This window comes from Lytechinus variegatus, chromosome 1 (assembly GCF_018143015.1).
Source record: "Lytechinus variegatus isolate NC3 chromosome 1, Lvar_3.0, whole genome shotgun sequence".
NCBI lineage: Eukaryota > Metazoa > Echinodermata > Echinoidea > Temnopleuroida > Toxopneustidae > Lytechinus > Lytechinus variegatus.
Window position 1 is genome coordinate 17,822,268 of NC_054740.1, and position 22,558 is coordinate 17,844,825.

The 22,558-nt window shown below is 36.2% G+C and overlaps 1 protein-coding gene across 3 annotated transcripts; it reads left to right on the top strand.

Annotated features, from left to right (window-relative positions):
- The first annotated feature begins 1,807 nt into the window (after positions 1–1,807).
- LOC121407797 (carbohydrate sulfotransferase 11-like) lies at positions 1,808–20,588 on the top strand. Of its 3 annotated transcripts, none has more exons than XM_041599015.1 (3): positions 1,808–1,996; positions 16,356–16,486; positions 19,396–20,588. In XM_041599015.1, the coding sequence occupies exons 1-3, from the start codon at positions 1,906–1,908 to the stop codon at positions 20,305–20,307; spliced, it is 1,134 nt and encodes a 377-aa protein (XP_041454949.1). In that variant the 5' UTR covers positions 1,808–1,905; the 3' UTR covers positions 20,308–20,588. The 3 variants fall into 3 exon arrangements, with proteins under 3 accessions (XP_041454949.1, XP_041454940.1, XP_041454958.1); XM_041599006.1 differs by lacking the exon at positions 1,808–1,996 and adding an exon at positions 11,335–11,523; XM_041599024.1 differs by lacking the exon at positions 1,808–1,996 and adding an exon at positions 11,650–11,748.
- The last annotated feature ends 1,970 nt before the right edge of the window (positions 20,589–22,558 follow it).

Below are 22,558 nucleotides of genomic sequence, written 5' to 3' on the forward strand. Positions count from 1 at the left end.
CCCTGGAATAGTTACTTGAAAATGAAGTTTAATGAAATACCGAAATAGGCATTAAATGTCCAATTTTCAAGACATCCTCATTATTTTTGGAGCATATAGAGAAATACACTTGTTAATTTAGCTGGTGTCCTCAAGTTGTATAACAAATGGCCTCATATTTTTTTATAATGTTGATTAAAATGCAGCACTATGTTGAGAATTTTAGGATGAGGATGTCTTTGTTAGCCTTTTTTTTCATGTCACCTTATTGTAAAACTTAAATGTCACTCTTTTGTAATAATTGGCTCATGTGTGACATATGTAAAGTGTTTCATCTTCATATATTTCAGGGTTCCCCAAAAAATTTGAAAACAGAAAATAATGTGGATGTGAAATTATTGCATTAAGTTTGGACTGGGGTAAGTTGAGCCAGCCAACATGGGGCAAGTTGAGTCATGGTAATTATTATGTAGTAATGTATATAAAAAGACATACAAACCTTAAAAAGCCATCGATATGCAGGCAGAAAGGAACAAATTAACATGACTGTTCTTTTCCTTTTAGAGGATGTTAGTAAGTGAAAATAGGCTATAAAAATATTTTTTTTTTAAATAAGAAAATTGACATGAGGGTTCTTCCCCCATACTTTTTGTACATAGTTTTTGTGGCTCAACTTACCCCAGAAGGTGGCTCAATTTAACCCATAGTGGGTGTAGACCTATTGGCCCGTATTCTGAACTCGGGGTTTAAATCAAACCCTGGTTTAAAGTTGTGGTTTAACTATGAAGAGCCAATTGGAACACAAATCCCTAACATAACACGTTCAGTATGATTATTCATATGACATCCAAATCGTTCATAATTGTCTGGGAATGAACGAAGTATTTTTCTTCATTATGAAAGGAAACAAAGATAAACAGAAGAAATACACAATATAAACAGATTTTTTGAACACGGTCTAAGTAAACCCTGACTTCAGAATACGGGCCATTTTGTCCCCGCCCTTATTTCTTGTGGGGGAGGACCTCCACCCCCCCCCTCCCTTGTCTGACCGTGTTATGTACTTCCTCTATACATACTTGTCATACCATGAAATTGTATGATGCTCAACCGTAAATAATTAGGGGCAATGATAAAACATGCCATCCCCTATAATTGTGGGGATGTATATCCCCATCCCCCTTGCCTTCAAAGGAGCCAACAAAATCAGCTTTTAGCGGCCGATCGGAGAAAAATGTGGATGAAACATAATACCAGTTCGTAGTTACTTCATGGGCAATTTTGGTCAAATGACCTTTCATTTCTTTCATCATGATAGGCAGATTTCAAAGCACGATATTACGTAAGCTTGCCTTACAAAGCAGGCTGAAGAAATCGAATAGACCAGGTGACTAGAATAGCACACCAATGAACACTTAATGAAGGTATTTGTTGCATTCCTATTTTGAATGCATATCTTAGTATGTTGCACAATGTACTTGACAAACTGTGAAATACCAGTCGTTCGTGGAAGCATTGTTGTTTTTTTGTGGATGTAAATGAAAACGACAATTCAAAAGAATATATGAATAATCAAGACATCAAAGTTGGTGCTTATCTCATTAGATTTTAAAGCATCATATCACTTTAGTACAAATGACCTTCTTCTGATCATGCGTAGAATCTTTTGATCATGCGCAGAAAGGAACTACGAACTGGCTTCTGCCCGCACCTTATTGGCGAAAGCTGGATCCAATCACTGAACTAGAAATACGCCCCGCGCAATCAGATGAATGCAATTAACGGACTGCATACCGCCACCACCAAAATCACTGAACTGTGACATATACCCTGGATGAATAAAGTGCACTCTCACTGGGGAGCATCATTGTTGAGATAAAAGGTATAGAATCACATTCACAACGTCATTACAAGACGTCTTTCATAATGGCGAGATTTGGTAAACACCTATGGATAACGCTGACCTTCTTATCAATTGCTTTAAATTGCTTCCTTTTCTTCGGCGGGAACATCTTTGGTAAGTATTTCCTTATTCATTAATAGTTTGCAATGTCATTTGGATATATTCATCTCATAATGTAAGATTGCCTTAATTTATCCATGACACTCAGGCCGACTTTATCAGACCATGAAATCTGGTCAGGGGTCCAACAACCTAAAAGTTACTCTGAATCGCCTATTCTGCTGTATTATCAAATTGCGACCTTAGATATGCCATCCCATATGGCGCATACATGGAAATCTACTTATTCTGATATCAGGATATAATTGTATTTCTGCGAACAGGAATATTGTACTTGTTGACGGCGCAAAAAAAAAAAGAAGATAAAAGAAGAAAAATAGAAAACGGGGAGGAAGAGAAATAAGAGGGGGAATCTATCGGATTATAAAATATCCTGTTTTCAAGTCAATACACACAAAGTTGCTAGATTTCAGTACTTTTTGAGATACATGTATACGCATATCATGTTCATGATAACAAAAAAGGCTTAAAATTTCACATTTTCAGGTCTGAATACCAATTTTGTAGTTTGTACGTCACACTGACATTATTTGCTTAGTGAGATAGGTATGCCCTTCATGCTTCTCTACACGAAGACCATGAATATCTCCTTTTATCATGCCAGGGCCCCGGCTGTTGCATAAAGGTTACCATTTGTAACTTTGGCATCTTGCTTGGAATCCTTGATTTTGATTGGTTGTTAATCATTGTTACCATGGTAGTTTGGATGGGAAAGTTACCATAATTTAGTAACTTTTATGCAACGGGGCCCCGGGGGGGGAGAGGCACTCATTGTATGCATAGAGGGTATGTGCCGCGGAGGGGACCCCAATTTTTACACTCAAATTACCGTTCCAATTCATAGCATTTTTGTCTTATTGAGAAAAAGAACAAAGAAAGCCGCTCCAAAGCACAGCATTTTCTTCTTATCGAGAAAAAAGAAGAAAGAAATCCATTCCAAAGCTTCGCATATTTTCCGTTACGCCGTTCCGGCCGTACAATGGGTAGCCTCTTGTCGAGGCCCTGGCGGCTGCCTCCCGAGCGAACGGGAACGGGGCCCAGGAATCAAACATTTCAGTTCGCGCTTCGCGCACTGTGACATTATTATTAGTTTTCTTAAAGACGCATCCCCTATTCACATTACAAGAAATACTTAGAATGTCCCCTTTTCAGGTTAGTAATTACCAATAATTTTAGAACACACTAGCACCAATTATTTAGTTACACATACACATTCTGTTCATCATGATATCAATTGCTTAGTATATGTCGCATCTTTTTGGTCTGAATCTGAAAACACAATCAATTTAGTTAGTATGACGGACAGATGAGGACCGTCGCGTCGCAGCAAATTTGAAAGTGGTATGCAATTTGGAATTAACAAAAATGATACGTATCTCATTCAGTACATAATGCGAGCAAGAAGCAAGGGTTTATTTTTTCGGATATGTATACCTGAAATGGAACATTGCATGTGATCGTGAATATCTCTGAAACATTAGTATATCAAATAATGTCAGTGCAAAGCTGTAATTTATGATACTGACCTGAAAACGGGACATTTTGTATAAGCGCATTTTGTAATAAGCAGGAAACATCTCCAGAACATGTCTTCTAAAAGAAATAATGCGAGCGCGAAGAGCGAGCTGAATCTTTTGAGTATGCATGAAATGAAAAATAATTTTAAAGGACAAGTCCACCCCAACAAAAACTTGATTTGACTAAAAATTGAAAAATTCAACAAGCATAACACTGAAAATTTCATCAAAATCGGATGTAAAATAAGAAAGTTTCGTTTATTTTCAACAAAATAGTTATATGAACGAGCGGGTTACATCCAAATGAGAGAGTTGATGACATCACTCACTCACTATTTCCTTTGTATTTTATTATATGAAATATGAAATATTTTTATTTTCTCGTCATTGTCATTTGAAATGAAGTTTCATTCCTCCCTGAACACGTGGAATTCCATTATTTTAACATTTTGTGCTTCAGGCAAAGAGCTCCTAATCGTCAAATTCATAAAAATTGAAATATTGTATAATTCAAACAATAAAAAACAAAAGAAATAGTGAGTGAGTGACATCATCGACTCTCTCATTTGGATGTAACTGGCTCGTTCGTGTAACTATTTTGTTGAAAATAAGCGAAACTTTGAAATGTCATAACTTTCTTATTTTACATCCGATTTGATGAAATTTTCAGCATTGTGCTTGTCTGATTTTTCTCTATTGATTCAAATCAACATTTTCTGAGGTGGACGTGACCTTAATGACTAATGTTTTTGCATAGAAACTTTTGAATATGATGCGAATCTCAATAGATTAATAATGCGAGCGGAAAGCATGAATTGATTTATATGCTGTATATACCATATAGGCCTACTGACCTTGAAATATATTTCTTAATCACTGTATTACGAAGGAATCTATGAGCGTGGTACTTAAAAATACCTGACATTACCACATACAAATTAGTATAGCAGAGAGAGGGAGAGAAAGATAGAGAAAGAAAGAAAGAGAGAGGGTGGGGCTGAAATGTTGACATCTAAAATAAAGTTGTTGTTCGAGGGGACGTAGCGACCTAACTAGAATTCATTAAAAGTGTTGGAACTTCGCATTTTAATCAAGTACCATTTTGGTGGTTCAGTGTGTCATATACATGGGCGTGTCGATCGGTTGGGGAAGCCAGTATTATACATATTCATGGATTCATTGAGAGAGAGTGAAGTGGGGTGTTTGTTTGTTTTGTGTTTTTTTTTAAGAATATGGGTAGAAGAAATCTTTAAGACTGAAGTTAGTGGCTCCGACGGACCTGGGACAGAATAATGTTTTCTGCAAATAATTTTCTCCATGATTTGTTTCGTGTTGGCCCCTTTAACAGTGAGATTACAGGGATTACAGGACAGAAGCTCTATTGTCATGATGTATCACTTTGACCCAATATTTTCTTCGCCAACAGTACAAACCAAGTCTTGCAAAATAATGAAAAACAAAAATAAGTCCAAGTCACTTTCAAACTCGCTCTCATATTATTTCTCGGCTAAGCCATCTCGTTCAATAGCTTAAGGCTCGGTCCCATTGCACTTACGAATACAGAGAGAATGTAAAACGGAAAAGAATCTTGCCATCCATTGGAAAATTGTATCCGTTTTGTACTCTTTGCATACGTGTTTCATAGTTCTATATCCATCCATTGAGCATCCACTGTGATTTCATTTTTTGACTATTTTGTCCATTGGCTTGAGCGGATGAAAACGGATGGAGCCAGCCGGAAATTGTGCTTGTCCGCTATATCCGTTACAGGGGCGGATCCAGCCTTCTCCACAAGGGGGGCTGGCGGGTTTCACCCATATTTCGTCGATCGGCCGTTCAAAGTTGATTTTTTGTGTGTTTCTTTGAAGAGGTAGTTCTAACAGTCTTTGTTCTTATAAAACAACATAAATATGTAATAATCGCATAAGCCTTATTTAAATAGTGCGAGCGCGAAGCGCGAGCTAATATTTTTTTGGAAATTTCATGTATGTTGTCGTGAAAACTGAACATTCTGGCAATGTTTGCGATCCTGAGGAAGATGAATATACTAGATAATTCGTGTGAGCGCGAGCAGAATTTTTTAAGTTCTGGCTTGATCGAAAAGGGACCTAAGGACTGTTTGCAGTTAGCCATGAAGACGATACAGATTTCAACAATTAAATAATGCGAGCGCGAAGCCCGAGCTGAAAATTTTGACATTGCGACCTAGAAATAAGCACTTGTTATAATCATGAACGGGATATAATTGAGATTTTTAGAACTTAAAACGAGACACTCTATTCATGTTTTATGAATGATTAAAAGGATTTTGAATACTTTTTTATCATGAAAATCAATAATGCGAGCGCAAATAAAGCGCGAGCTGAAAATATTTGATATTCCGATCTGAAAAAGGGTCAATTTAATGACAATTCCAAGCACTGTGCAGGAAAATTGTGGAGTGGATGTGGATCGTACATAATAGGCACGAGCTGATAATTTGTAGGTATCATTTTGACCTAGGACCGGGATATTCTAAGGACATCTTGTCATATGAAAATGATTATGGGTCATTCCATCTGGATTCACCCAGTGGTTGCACCCGACCGTCTCAGAATTCATTGTAATTCATTGTAACTCATCCAGCCCAAGACTCAGACCACTTCCATCCGGCTCCGTTCATCAACATCAATTCACCTGCAGATAGCACCAGGTCCACGCACTAAGACACGCTACGGTGACCGTGCTTTCTGTGTGTGTGCCCCCAAGCTTTGGAACGATCTCCCAGTGATAATCCGTGATTCTCCTTCTGTAGACACCTTCAAGATCAGACTCAAACAATATCTATTCAATGGACTGTAGTTCGATTCACTAATTCCATGTCACCCATCTGTTTTCTTTGTTTATTATAATTTCTTGCAATGTAATTTAACGTAATGTAATTTAATGTAATATTATGCAACGTAATGTGATATAATTCATTATGCTCTTAATAATCCTTATACTTGTATTGCTTTAAGATATAAATGTTAAGCGCTTAGAAATTATTGTAATAAGCGCTATATACTAATGTACATTATCATTATTATTAATTTGGTATACATAAAATTCACCATGGCCCAAGCACAAAACAAAAAAATTAGTCCAATCGGTCCGTCGGTTCTCGCGCTACGGCCCGCCCTTTTCTCCTTGTTTTGACAAAAATGGGCGTGACCTTCAAAACATAATTAAAAAAAAAAAAAAAAAACTTTCAATGGCCACTGCGTCGTTACGTGTTGACCAATTTTCATGAAACTGGTACCATTTGATAGGAAATCCAGAGAGGAATCCAAAACACGCATCGAATAATGTATTGGAGCAATTTATAAGGTCATGACCTTTGACCTTAACTTTGACCTTGAGTTTGACCCCCGGACAAATAATTTTTTAACTTGATTTTCGTGTATGTTAATTATTGGTATGATATTGACAAAATATGTTAAAATCAATGATGATATTTTATTTCTTCACCTTTAAAAACTCTTCCAAAGATACCATGAAATTTCACTCTAGTCCTACACACTGATATTCATGTTAGTAAAGTGTTTACCAGTTACATGATTTCTTCCAATCTTAAGTTACAGTATGCAAGCACATGAAAAGAAATTAAGCTTAATCAGTTTACAAATAAAAGATTAAACCTTTATGCTCATGAATAGGTATCTGTTTAGGCATTTTGATGTTCATCAATATATATATTCATTTTGATGTTCGGCAATATATATCATATATATTCATGGTAGTAAAGTCTTCACTTTTATCATCAAAATATATACATGTATATATATATGTATATGATATATATTGCTGAATCATAAAATGCCTAAACAGATACCTATTCATGAGCATAAAGGTTTAATCTTTTATTTGTAAACTGATTAAGCTTAATTTCTTTTCATGTGTTTGCATGCTGTAACTTAAGATTGGAAGAAATCATGTAACTGGTAAACACTTTACTAACATGAATATCAGTGTGTGGGACTAGAGTGAAATTTCATGGTATCTTTGGAAGAGTTTTTAAAGGTGAAGAAATAAAATATCATCATTGATTTTAACATATTTTGTCAATATCATACCAATAATTAACATACACGAAAATCAAGTTAAAAAATTATTTGTCCGGGGGTCAAACTCAAGGTCAAATTAAGGTCAAAGGTCATGACCTTATAAATTGCTCCAATACATTATTCGATGCATGTTTTGGATTCCTCTCTGAATTTCCTATCAAATGGTACCAGTTTCATGAAAAATGGTCAACACGTAACGACGCAGTGGCCATTAATTGAAAGTTGAAGGACACGCCCATTTTTGTCAAAACAAGGAGAAAAGGGCGGGCCGTAGCGCGAGAACCGACGGACCGATTGGACTATTTTTTTTTGTTTTGTGCTTGGGCCATGGTGAATTTTATGTATACCAAATTACAACGAATTCCGAGAGGGTCGGGTGCAAAATTGCACAATCATTGGGTGAATTGGCATGGAATGACCCTTATCTTCCTTTCCTCTTTCTCGGTGCGAGATAAAATTTATTCCATTCTGGAAATGGGGATTATTTTCATGAAGATGTATAATGAGAGCATTAAATTTCTTAAAATTAAGGACTGAAAACTGGACATTTAAGCACTTTTGTATATGGATAGGATGCGTGCATGGGCTATATATTTTAACAATGAGTGCGAGCACAAATCACGAGCCGAAATGTTTGATAACCTATAATGAAAAGGGAATTTTAAGTAGTTTGTTATAGAATTGATATTATGGTAATATTATTATATAGAGGTATGCATAACTCACCAATCAAAATGCGAGTGCGCAGCGCTATGATAGGCCTGGGTTTTAACAAACCTGAAAGGGACATTTTGAGCACTTCGTTGAATAAACGAAAACAATAATGTACTTGAAAAATCAAATAATGTTATCGCGCAGCGCGATCTGAAATTTTTCCCCAGAATATTTGAACAGGGTGGCCTGATCAGCACAAAAAAAACATAGTAACAGGACATTATGAGATACAGAAAAAAAAGGAACAAAAACAAAGTAATTTACTAGAATATTTTACGAGATAGAGATGACAAGATACATGATGTAAACATTTATATATTTATATTCAGACCATTAAACTGACATTTTACAGAGCATTTAAAAAATGAATTTTTAAATCAAGCAAAATAATGAAATTTCGATGACCGAGCTGAAATCTGTTTCGTATATTGACTTCAAAAAATGATATTTTAAGCTCCCTTATATCAGTATATTGAGCAAGATATGTATTTCATCGAACAGGCAGCAGTTCAGTTGTTTTGGTGGTGTCGGTATACAGGATTTCGTCATGGGAGTGATCATTTCCCTCGCCCTATTCATCGCGTGGTCGGTGCCAGGTAAAAATGGTAGAAGTAATAATGGCAGAGGTAAAAATGGCAGAAGTAATAATGGCAGAGGTAATAATGGCAGAGGTAAAAATGGCAGAGGTAAAAATGACAGAGGTATAAATGCTGAGTCTTAAACTCCCATGCCAAAATTCTCAAAGCCCCTCCATGTACAGTATACTGTACATGGAGGGGCTTTGGGAATTTTTGGCATGGGAGTTTAAGACTCAGCATTTATACCTCTGTCATTTTTACCTCTGCCATTTTTACCTCTGCCATTATTACCTCTGCCATTATATACTGTACATGGAGGGGCTTTGGGAATTTTTGGCATGGGAGTTTAAGACTCAGCATTTATACCTCTGTCATTTTTACCTCAGCCATTTTTACTTCTGCCATTATTACCTCTGCCATTTTTACCGATGCCATTATACCTCTGCAAAAATAAGAAAGGTTCTGAGAAGAAAATAAGAATTACAATGTTGGACTATTGGAAAAGATTACACATTTAAATCATACCGAATTGATAACACTTGAATTGGTATTTCTTATTTTTCCTGGACTTACATGCACGGTCTTTTATGTCAAATCGCTCTTATAATACTTTGAAGCTCACTTTGAATCCCAAGTATTGTAATTAATTCATTAAAGGGGAAATTCACTCTGACATAATAAAGTTTATCGTAAAAATAGCAAACAATTATTAACATGATATTGATGAGAGTTTTAGGGAATCCAAAGATTTCAAAAGCTATTAAAATTTTGTATTTTAATGATGATGTCATTTGCGAGCAGTTTTTTCCCATATATACGGTGTAATAAAAAAAATGAAAAATGTCTATTGTACCTTAAGTATGTCAACATACAAATCATTTCACATCCGCTCCTGAAAGATTTTTTTTAGCATATCATGATCTTTACCTCTGCCATATTTGCCTCTGCCACCTTTACCTCGATCTGCCAGTTTTAACTCCGTATACCTCTAGCTGCCATTTTTACCTCTGCCATTTTTACCTCTGCCATTATTACCTCTGACATTTTTACCTTTGCCATTTTTACCTCTGCCATTTTTACCTCTGCCATTATTACCTCTGCCATTATTACCTTTGCCATTATTACCTCTGCCATTTTTACCTCTGCCATCATCCTCTGCCAGTATTACCTCTGCCATTATTACCTCTGCCATTTTTACCTCTGCCATTATTACCTCTGCCATTATATACTGTACATGGAGGGGCTTTGGGAATTTTTGGCATGGGAGTTTAAGACTCAGCATTTATACCTCTGTCATTTTTACCTCAGCCATTTTTACTTCTGCCATTATTACCTCTGCCATTTTTACCGATGCCATTATACCTCTGCAAAAATAAGAAAGGTTCTGAGAAGAAAATAAGAATTACAATGTTGGACTATTGGAAAAGATTACACATTTAAATCATACCGAATTGATAACACTTGAATTGGTATTTCTTATTTTTCCTGGACTTACATGCACGGTCTTTTATGTCAAATCGCTCTTATAATACTTTGAAGCTCACTTTGAATCCCAAGTATTGTAATTAATTCATTAAAGGGGAAATTCACTCTGACATAATAAAGTTTATCGTAAAAATAGCAAAAAATTATTAACATGATATTGATGAGAGTTTTAGGGAATCCAAAGATTTCAAAAGCTATTAAAATTTTGTATTTTAATGATGATGTCATTTGCGAGCAGTTTTTTTCCATATATACGGTGTAATAAAAAAAATGAAAAATGTCTGTTGTACCTTAAGTATGTCAACATACAAATCATTTCACATCCGCTCCTGAAAGATTTTTTTTAGCATATCATGATCTTTACCTCTGCCATATTTGCCTCTGCCACCTTTACCTCGATCTGCCAGTTTTAACTCCGTCATTTCTACCTCTAGCTGCCATTTTTACCTCTGCCATTTTTACCTCTGCCATTATTACCTCTGACATTTTTACCTTTGCCTTTTTTACCTCTGCCATTTTTACCTCTGCCATTATTACCTCTGCCATTATTACCTTTGCCATTATTACCTCTGCCATTTTTACCTCTGCCATCATCCTCTGCCAGTATTACCTCTGCCATTATTACCTCTGCCATTTTTACCTCTGCCATTTTTACCTCTGCCATTATTACCTCTGCCATTATTACCTCTGCCATTATTACCTCTGCCATTTTTACCTCTGCCATTTTTACCTCTGCCATTATTACCTCTGCCATTATTACCTCTGCCATTATTACCTCTGCCATTATTACCTCTGCCATTTTTACTTCTGCCATTTTTACCTGGCACCGACCACACGATGAATAGGACGAGGGAAATGATCACTCCCATGTCGAAATCTTGTATACCGCCACCACCAAAACAACTGAACTGTTTGTGTGGCCTGAAAAGTGCACTCCAGCAATCTCACTGGATGACTGGGAGAGCTCGAGAGTAGTCACGTGTAATGTTTGTAGGCCTACATTATCAAAACCCCCCAAAACCCATCGTTGTGCAAGCCTGTGATGATGGCGAGATGGAGGTATTTTTGTAAATTCTTTTGGATAGCGTTAACCTTTTCATCTGTTGCATTTAACTGTTTTCTCCTCTTCAGGAACTTCTTTGGTAAGTATGTACATTGTACTTTCATTTGCATTGATACGTACATGAATTATTCAGACCATGTCACTTACAGAATTAGATTATATACTTAATCTGTTCTTAATCAGATCAGGGAATATAATCATGATAATAAGAGGCTCTAGTGCTGTCTACTACTTCTACTTCGATTTCCTGCGTTGTGAATTTGGTTGAGACTTCTTTGCAACAGTAGTTTAAGACAATGTTATGGTGAGTTGGTAACATGATTTGTCGTTAATTCACACAAATAGCTATATAGAGTTATTCAACCGGCCGGGGCTATTTCAGATACAATACCGAACGAATACCCCTCTTCCCCCCTGTCCACGGCTAGCTCTTGCATTTACCGCTTGTGTGATCTAGCCTAACATCACCATATAGATCGCGGGGTAGATCGTAAACGTGAGAGAATTGCTTATTGTCGAATGTGAGTGTCAGGGCAGATTACCCCGCACATTTGATTTCACTGCCAGCCGAAAAGCTATAGACCCATACTGGCTGGCATTGTTTCATTAATTGATTGTTTGCTGTTTTGTATGCTTCGTATGCCGTATCGTTTTGTTAAATTAGAGACGAGGTGACTCAGGCACATATTATTTGTTTTCTTATTTTGCCTAGTCTTATGTACATGAATTGAAATGTATTGAAATTAAGATTATAAGACTGAAATAATACCGTTGCATGTACAGCCTTGCTTGCCTGCATATATATCTCGACCACAGACAGGAAATAAAAATTTCCTTCTGTAGTTCATGATTACACTACTGAGTTCTCACAATTCATTCCCTGGTTATTCGATCGATGGAGGTATTCACCATGGACCTATATCATATACTGCATAGTAGTTCCATGGAGCTATTAATACATGTTTAAAGGACAAGTCCACCCCAACAAGAACTTGATTTGAATAAAAAGAGAAAAATTCAACAAGCATAACACTGAAAATTTCATCAAAATCGGATGTAAAATAAGAAAGTTATGACATTTCAAAATTTCGCTTCATTTCACAAAAACAGTTACATGAACGAGCCAGCTATACATCCAAATGAGAGAGTCGATGATGTCATTCACTCACTATTTCTTTTGCTTTTTATTGTTTGAAATATGAAATATTTTGATTTTCTCGTCATTGTCTTGTGAAATGAAGTTTCATTCCTCCCTGAACACGTGGAATTCCATTATTTTAACATTTTGTGCTTCAGGCAAGGAGGTCCTAATCGTCAAATTTCTAAAAATTGAAATATTGTATAATTCAAACAATAAAAACAAAAGAAATAGTGAGTGAGTGACATCATCAACTCTCTCATTTGGATGTAACTGGCTCGTTCATATATCTATTTTGTTAAAAATAAGCGAAACTTTGAAATGTCATAACTTTCTTATTTTACATCCGATTTTGATGAAATCTTCAGCATTGTGCTTGTCTGATTTTTTTCTATTGATTCAGATCAACATTTTTCTAAGGTGGACTTGACCTTTAAGTTAGCTCCATGCATATGCACGTAATATGCGGGACGTTATGTCGTTTGACCATGCATGAGCGTGTCAAAAAGTCGTGTCGTCATGTCTACAAGTCGTCCATGGATCAACGGCGACAAATACAGGATATCACCTTTGTCATTCAGTTTCGCACTGGTGCAATATGTGCTCAAAAGTTAATGAACCCCACCACAAAATGCACTCCTTCATCCCGGGGGGGCCACTTCCATTCACGAGTGGATACCATGCACGACCATGGGATCTCGAAAAGCACCCTAAACACGTAATTTCCATATTCTGAAAATGCATCCCTTAACAAGTATTGGCGTGTGAAACCCTACCCTTAACAATTATTGGAAACAAAACGATACTCTTGGCAAAAATTCCCTGAAATGAACCCCTAAACAAGTACAGGAATGTTTTATTGTTACGGGTCCTTTGGTTGTCGGCTTTATCTTATTTGGTTTAGTACGACCCCACCTTCTACACCTCGCGCAAATAGGACTCTAAACACGTAGTGTTGGGGCAAAAAGGACATCCTTTATAAAACATTTTAATTTTGTTTTATCATCCCCGCAAACTCGACCCTAAACACGTAATTTTCCTAGCGAAATAGATACCCTTTTTTCATTATTTTTGTGTTTTTGACACCCTTTTCACGTAACGTGCCCTATCGTGAAAAGGACATCCTTTTTACGTGTTTTTCTGGTCGCGCATGGTATCCACTCGTCAATGTAAGTGCCCCCCCCCCCCGGGTCCTTCATGCTGAGTGTTGCTTGTAGACGACAACACTACAATGTTTGGTGAGCCCAGAGAAACAAACTTTGTTTGAATTTAACATTTTATCACCTGACTTGGCAATTGAATATCTGAAACACAGTAGAACTTGAACACTTTAAAACGTTCATTTTCTGGTAGGGTGCACTAACTTTTGAGCACCACTGTGTATTGTAAGCCTATAATTTTTATTCAGACGGGAATGTAATGAGCCAGAATTCAAACTCTCTCCTGATTTATTTACCATTTATTTCCCGGGTAAAACTACCGTCATTCGATCAGTAAACAGGCGCGGATCCAGGAGGGGGCCGACCCCGCCCCCCCCCCTATTTTCTGACAACCTGCAGAAAAAAAGTGTGCTCTTTATCTTGTTAGAAACTACGAAAAACAGAAAGAAAAGTAAGAAAGAGGTATTATACCCATGATGTGTAATTTATGGCCTCGCAATGGCCGGTCCGAACCCGAAAGGAAACAAGAAAAAGGTGAGGGGAAGAATTGGAAAATAGACTTTATTTAAAAATTTTCGCTCGCGCTTCGAGCTCGCATTGCCTGTGTAATGAATCCCATTCAAAAGGATTAAATGACACTTCATATATCCAGTTCTGAAATCAATTTGCTCACAATATTTTAGCTCGCATATCAAGCTTTCATTATTTTGTTTGATTTACACAAATTGTTATATCAAAATTTACAGCTCGCGTTATGCACTCGCATTGTTTGATTTGTGAGGTACCTATCCTCTTTGGAAATTCTTTCCAAGATTCGTCAAAATGCTCCTTTATCATGTCAGTATATCAAAAAATTAAGCTCGTGCTTCGCGCTCGCATTTATGTTTGAGACACACAGCTTGTTCTTTATTTAAATAAAAACACGCTTATATAGACCGTCCAGTTTTCAGGTCGGAATATCAAACATTTTGAGCTCGCGCTTCGCACTCTCATTATTTAATTGATGATACTTGTATCCTCTTCATTAATCACTAAAACAGTCCTAATTGAGTCCCTTTTCACGAAACTATAATAAAATTTCGGCTCGCGCTTCGCGCTCGCATTGTTTAGTTGGATACTTATCTTTGTTCATGATAATAAAAACTCCTCAGAATCTTTAGTTCTTAAGGACATAAAATACCAAAGAATTTTAGCTCGGCTTCGCGCTCGCATAATATATTAAGACCACATAAGATACCTTATCTTGTTTATAACAATAAAAGCTAACATATAATTAAAACTTCAGTCTTTAGTTAGGACTACCCCCTAACCCCCCTCTGAGCCTCGCCCCAAAAAAAAAAAAAAGATTATAGCGGCCAATCGAGAAAAATTTTGATGAAAATATTTTTCGCCCCCCCCCCTATTGGCGAAAGCTGGATCCGCCCCTGGTAAATCCGGAGAATAAAAAGCCAACTATCTTGATTGGGCCGGCCTTCGTAAAAAAGTACAGAAATGAAACGACCGAAAAGAATAACACGGCAATAAGTAGCTCAGTTGACAATAGAATGCTTCGCCTCAGTACGTATATCCCTTTGATAGGCCCACACAATGGATTTTCAACCCTTGAAAGAAGCCCAGAACTGCAAACCAAGAAACCATTGTTATTCGAATTTTTCTGACTATAGACCATGCCTTTATTGCATCATAATTTGAGCATTGGATGTATTGATCCTTATTGATGAAGAATGACAAAATATGAAATTTATCAATTATGTTTGTAATAAAGTCAGAATGAGACATAGTATAGGCCTATGCCTAATTCATGTGTTTCGTTTTGAGACCGTATATTGGTAACGGTCAGTCACCATGGATTAGGGCATTTTGCGGCACGAAAATTTTGAGTCACGTATTGAGCGCGAAGCGCGCTAGATGCATAGCCAGGTGGTTCTTGGGAGCTAGCCCTTCTCTAACCTTCCATTGAACTGTAAAGAAGATTACCTTCATAAATTTTGATAGGATGATGCATTTTAAAAGACGAAAGAATTGAATGTATGAGAGTATGAGTGTCGCATCCCCACTTTCCTTTTTATTACATAATATCATTATTGCTTCATTATTCCATACATATGTGAATAATATGTCTCCCTTATAATGAAATAAGTTGTAGCAATGAAAATGTAAAAATGTAATGCACTAAATCCCTTGTGGTGGTAAAAAATTTACCCATTTTTTTTACAGTGGATACGGTATCAATTTGCTCACGGAATATTAATTTCATGAAGACATGTCTAGAACTGTTTCACCGGAAAATACAAAACTATTCCATGTCCGATTTTGATCAAATTTTCAGTGTTTCTCTATAAGATATTTCTTTATCTGTGCGAATCATATTTTCTTCAACCTTGAGTACCCCTTAAGGTCATTTCGTCTACAAAAAATGACAAGCAAATAAAAAAAGTCCTTACTTTCAAAGAAGGGGGGGGGGTCATATTTGTGTAATAACGGCATATTTATATTACAACTTTTGATTGTGCCTCTCAAGGGGGGGGGGGGGCACGGTTTGGCTGTGCCCCATGGATCCGGCATTGCTTATACACTTCCCTTGGTGACATTTTTCTCCTACTTCCATCACAGGTCCAATGAACTTGGATGTAAATCAAGAGCACATGTTAGCGGATGATGTGAGAAGTATTAAGAGGTTAGACCAAGGTCATCAAGAAGTACCAGTTGAAATAGATCGAGAAAACCAGGACGAAATATTAAAGGTAATCTTGCCTGTATGTGCAAAGCAAACATTAAGTGATTGACATCTGATTTCAAGTTAAAGCATTAATGTTTAGATCTTTTTTTACCCTTCTCCCTTTCTCTCCCCTGTCATGGAAAGTGATATGTATTATTTAACAATAAAAATATCATTGACGCCCAAGCTTGACAGAATTTCAGACACTTCTTACTCCAAGAGTACATGTATCTAAAAATTTAATTTTCGTCAATTAATTTTCGTCAAATAAATTTCGATTTGCGTAAGGATTAAAGAACAAAGTCATTGAAGATTACTATAGGTACATGGCGTGTGTATCCATCGATTCAATAGAGACAAATCAGTTTAAAGCGCGACTTCAATATCTTTATTTATTACAGCAGCATACCTGTGTGTGTGTGTAAATTCTAATCATGTAAACAAGTGGCAAAAAATGAAAGAATGATAAAAGGCCTAAAATAAAGATTACTGTAATACTTGTTTTATTAAATCTTTCCTTGTCCATTACCTAAACATTTCTTAATTAAAGCATATTATGGCCCTACACTGTTAAAAATAATTTAAACAACTCTGTTTACTATTTGAATCGCACAGTAAATGTTTAAAGATTTTAAACAAGTGTTCAAAATTTTAAACAACAATGTTTAAATACAAATATTCAATTTTCAATATTTAAAGCATGGATGTTTTAGATTTTTAAAACATTTTAAAACAACTACTGTGCGATTCACATAGTAATCAGCGTTGTCTGAATTATAGTGTAGAAAGTTATTGCAAATTTTGTCATCCATTTGAAGCCCTCTAAAATGTAGATCTGTATTTTTACCCTTCAGTACAATTAGTGCAGCTATAATGAACGGGAATGATATCGGTACTTTATAGTTCCTCCAGCTCCTGTACTGCGATTCTAATGTTACAGCACATACAACAAGTGTGGGTGGATGTGGGTGTCGTGTGTGTTTGTTGGGAATTAAATCATATAGTTTTTTCCGCAGATTAACATGCCATGTCTATGATTGAGTATGTAGCAATATCCCGTTGAGAAATCACCACGTGTCGGGGTTAAGTGGGTTTCCAGTTCTGCTACTCAGGTAGTTGGGTGTAATCGTCAAGATCTTTTTGATGACATTTTCACCAACTAACCATGAACCATATGAACTATGCCCTCTTAATCTGACGAGAGATTGGGAGGGCTGTGTCAGAATATAAAATCTTACCCTGATGTGTTTGTAAGTTATTGTAACAGTTACTGTCTTTGAGAAACACACATTTGAGCAGTTCATTTTATCCATCCATGCGTGTACCAAAGCTCCTTGATTTTACCATGGGATAATAGGTCCATGATTTTACTCATCTCTATCACGCCTTCTGCGTTGTTCAATATTACTTGCCACCCCGGCTCCACCCCCCCCCCCGAACTGTTTTTTTCTCTCTCCTTTTGTATCTGTCTAAAATCTGCTGGTATCTTCTGTTCTATTATCAATCAGAGAGTTCTACTTCCACACAATAAGACTACTGTAAACCGACGATCCTACTGTATATTCATGTATCGAGCTATTACAATGGTAATATGGTTTCTTGACTTGGGGCATATAGGGGCGTGGAAGAGGAAACCAAAATGATGTCCTGTCTCACGTAGCGTTGTGCATCGTACACATAATATACTCACCGGGTGTCAAATATAGTCTCTCTTTCTAAACATTTGAGACTCATTTCATGCTGTAGGGGATCGTGATAGAATAAAGAGATAACAATGTTCTCTCAACAAATTTGAATTTATAAACGAAATGGGGAATTATTCGAATCCATCATTAACGCATTCCAGACCTTTTTAAATTATTATTTATCTACTAGTATCGACCTACATAACTATAGGCGTCGTAATTGTATAGGCCTATAGATGATTAACATCACTTATTGAGTTATGTCTATAATTATAGGCATGTTTTTGCTGTTTTAATTGGTTTTTACAAAATAACAATTACAAACAACAAAAGATAGGTTATATGAACATTTTAAACACCTTTACAAGCCAAGTTAGCGCAAATTAATTAAATAAGCCCCAAACATCCATCCACACACCGGACACTCCATACCACTCACCCCCCCACACACACACACACGTCTTCCCATTGTTTAAAAGAGTTGCATGAAATAAAACTAACTTTATACATTTCTATATTTCAATAGAGGACCCTCATAGCATTTACAGCATTATAGCATGGCATGTACAAAATATATGAACCAGTGTGAATTATCTTTAAAACTGTATGCTCCATTTCTGGAAATGAGCATTCAACTCGTTCTTTTTTTTTGCAATCTTAGATTCTACACTTTGTTTAGATTTTACGATTGGTGTAAATACTTCAAACCTTATTTTGTTTTCCTGAAATTCAAACGAGTAAACATAAAACTTCAAATGCAGAAATAGAACATTAATACAAGAGTCATGTTTGCGTCCAGTATACAGCAAACATATACATGTAATTGAATTTGGTGAATATAGGAATACGTTTGGAACGGATTCAAGAATCATCACGTTATGCAGTCCTCAAAACTTACGGGCTACGTACTGGTCGGAGACAAGAGAAATAAATTTGTTGCCATATTGTGGGCTTGTGAAAATAAATATTCTATTTATTGGTGGCAGCACAAGCACCAAGAATTTAAACAAAGATGAACTAAAATAGAAAGATTAAATTCGATTATTAAGGCAGATGCATCTGAACCGATGGTCATAAGGGGTTTCAGCACCGGAACCGATGGTCATGCGGGGTTTCAGCACCATTCCTTCATTTTGTCAATAAATGTATACGTGAAGATTACCATATCTGGTTATGTATTTCAAAAGCAATGAAAATCAAATCAATTTAGGCCTCATATGTCCTCGTCTTTTGTATATTCTTTTCATAGTCCGCTCCAGAAGTGAAAGACAACCAGGTTCTACGGCAGAAGACTCTTCTCCAGGCATGTACTGATCTAGAGTTTGAAGAACATCCATCTCGAGAACATAACCTAACCTCGGCAGAACTCGCCAGTCTCAAGAACACCTTTGTCATTGACAAACATAAACTTCTCTTCTGCTATGTACCAAAGGTAAGCTGTACCAGCTGGAAACATCTATTTCTTGTTTCCTACCAAATTTTCAACCCCGAAGTAAAACATAAAAGTGTGCATACTGAGTTTGAAAGAGTCTTCATGAAGGTCGGAAGGTTGGCGGAAAAGGATGCTAATCGGATAATCAAAGACTATAGACAGTTCTTGTTTGTTCGTAACCCGTTCTCGCGTGTCCTGTCGGCTTACCGTGAAAAAATCGAATACAAGAACCCAAGTAGCCCGGACCAGAACCACTACCCAAACTTCATCACCCGGTGGCTTAAGAAACACCATCTTGGACACTACCGAAGGAGAAATAACACCGCCGCTTACTCCTTTCCAGAATTTGTCAGTTACTTCATTGCAAGGCGAATAGAAGACGAACACTGGAATGACCAGTATAACTTATGTCAGCCATGTCTGGTCGAGTATGACTTCATTGGAAAGTATGAGACCTTGCAAGATGATGTGGAACGTTTCCTGGGAACAATACCCAATGGATCGTCCTTGGTGTTTCCTAAAGCAGACCCTCAGAAGTTCACTCGGCATAGCTCGAGTGATGAGAATATGTCCAGGTATTATCAGAAGATCCGTGATAAAGATTTTAAGTCACTGATCGAGTGTTTATATCCAGATCTTCGATTATTCGGGTACTCCATTCCTACAGTTATCCAAAGGCCATGGCTGAAGTTATCAAGCAAATACACCAAGCTGGTTGATGTTGGCTGATATATAAGAGTTCTCATCCTAGTGTTCCGGCAAGGCAATTATAATCTAAGGTGCTATCACACCATCAGGTATTAACGTCATCGAAGGCTTTCGAGATCCATTATCATTGGGTGGTTTGTGTTGAAATTTGATCTCTGTAAATCATTGAACACATGCAGTCATCATGCTTCGTCTTTCCTTCTTCTTTCTAAATTACGGGTTTCTACCTAGATTATAATAAAAACATATTTGAGGTTACTATAACCACAAGTTTATTATAAAACCAAAAAAAAAAACTTATGAGATAGAAACAGTAAGATTTATATAATACACGTGGTATTTGATGTTGTTACTGTTGTCATATTATTTTTGTGATTGCAAAGTGCCTTTAGATTACTGATATATAATGGAACCATGAAGAAGATGTGGGTCTGTAGGATATACTCCGGGGATACGGACGAAATCGAAGCTGAAGTCGTTGACACACAGCTGAATAATGTTCAAACCCGTGCAATTTATTATTATAATTATTATCCGGGGGGGGGGGTGGGTCAAAATTGCTGTACTGCGCCTGTACACATGCGTGATCAAATTATTTCTAAACACCCCTAAACGAGTTTTTCATGTGTGCAAAATACATCCTTTAACCAGTTTTTCGCGTGCTTTATTTACATATTTTGGCCCCTGAACAAGTTTTCGCCAGAATATGACCCCGGTGAAAAAGCTTGAGGACAAACATACCCTAAACACGTTTGGCTAGTCTTAAAAAAAAAAGCTTTGGAAAAATACCCTAAATACGTTTGACCCCGCGATTGATTATTGACCAGTCTTTCAAAACCACCCCTTTTTTGTTAAAATCGGTGTTTTTGATACCCTTAAAGGGGTGGTCCAGGCTGAAAGTATTTATAGCTTAATAAATAAGAGTAGAATTCACTGCTATCATTAAATAATATTTGGTATTGATTGATTATTCGTATGGTATGTATTACAAAATACAAAGAAAAATTTGGAAACATCAATGTTCGGACAAAATGGCCCATAAATGTCGATGTTCATTATTTCCAGTGGAGTCATTCAACGTAAGGAGTTGTTACATGTAACAGTAATAAAAACAATTATGATAATGAAAAATAAAACAATAATAGTGACGAAAGGTAAAATGCCGTGCATGTTCACAATAAAAGTAAGAACCATATATTGTGTATTTTTTTAAATCACCTGTTTATGTTAATATTTTTACTTGTTTACATTATTCATTTATTTTTATTACAGAATATAAGAATTTTATATAAGATTAATCGTAATCAAGATCTCGCATTATGTTATCCTCTTGTCTTGTATTATGGTTTTAATTGTATGTACTACCTCGGTAGTAATGTGCCAGGACCTATACTTCTCTCTTCATTGTGTTAGTAACTATTATATTTCATATGGACAATGATCCTTTATTGCGTGATGAATTTAAGTGATACATAGTCAAATCTCATGAGATGAAGCGCGTGGACCAAGTTACCGCTTTCGTGTCAACAATATCACAGTCAAGTAAAACGAAAGAGCGCCATCTTCACCGATCAACATGACCTGTGTTAATCCATCCCAAATTGTTTATATAAATATTGGATTAAAAATCTTTGGTCATGTGAAAATATGATTACTTCGTCAAACAGATGATTACTTCAAAAAGGAAAAAGAAAAATACAACAGGCTAGTTGGAAAGTCACATTATAAAATTTATCATGTGTTTTTTGTAACTTATAATTTTTAATAGATTTCATTGAAAACTTGTAAATATCTGAAAATAATCGATGTGATATTGGACATTCATCCCTGAGAGATACTGTATATATGTACTTGTTTGACCCATTATCTCTAATTAACCATTAAAATTATTTATTTCAATAATATTACCTTCAGTAGGTAGTTGAAGATCTAAAGGATAATTATGCAGGCCAGAGTCAGGTACTCATTTTTCTAATAGGACAAAACGACATATAATGCAAATCGAAAGGTCATTTGACCATTATTAGTTTTTGTAATTGTTATTTGGACACACTTTATGCATCTTATGTGAAAAATCTTATGTGATAATGAACTGATATGAATGCATTAATATAATGATGCTTTGTTATCACTCATCATAATGTAAATTATGATCGTGCAATAAAATAATGACAAATCTCATGTTTGTCTGATGGTGTTTTGAGAAGGAAGGAGAGAAAGAAAGAAAGAAATAAATAAAGAAAGAAAGGGGAAGTAAGGAAGGAAGAAAGAA

Coding starts and splice junctions, on each gene's coding strand:
- LOC121407797 (XM_041599006.1), top strand. CDS start 11,424: ATGATGGCGAGATGGAGGTATTTTTGTAAATTCTTTTGGATAGCGTTA. Junction 11,524..16,355: donor CCTCTTCAGGAACTTCTTTG/GTAAGTATGTAC, acceptor CTTCCATCACAG/GTCCAATGAACTTGGATGTA. Junction 16,487..19,395: donor ACCAGGACGAAATATTAAAG/GTAATCTTGCCT, acceptor TTCTTTTCATAG/TCCGCTCCAGAAGTGAAAGA.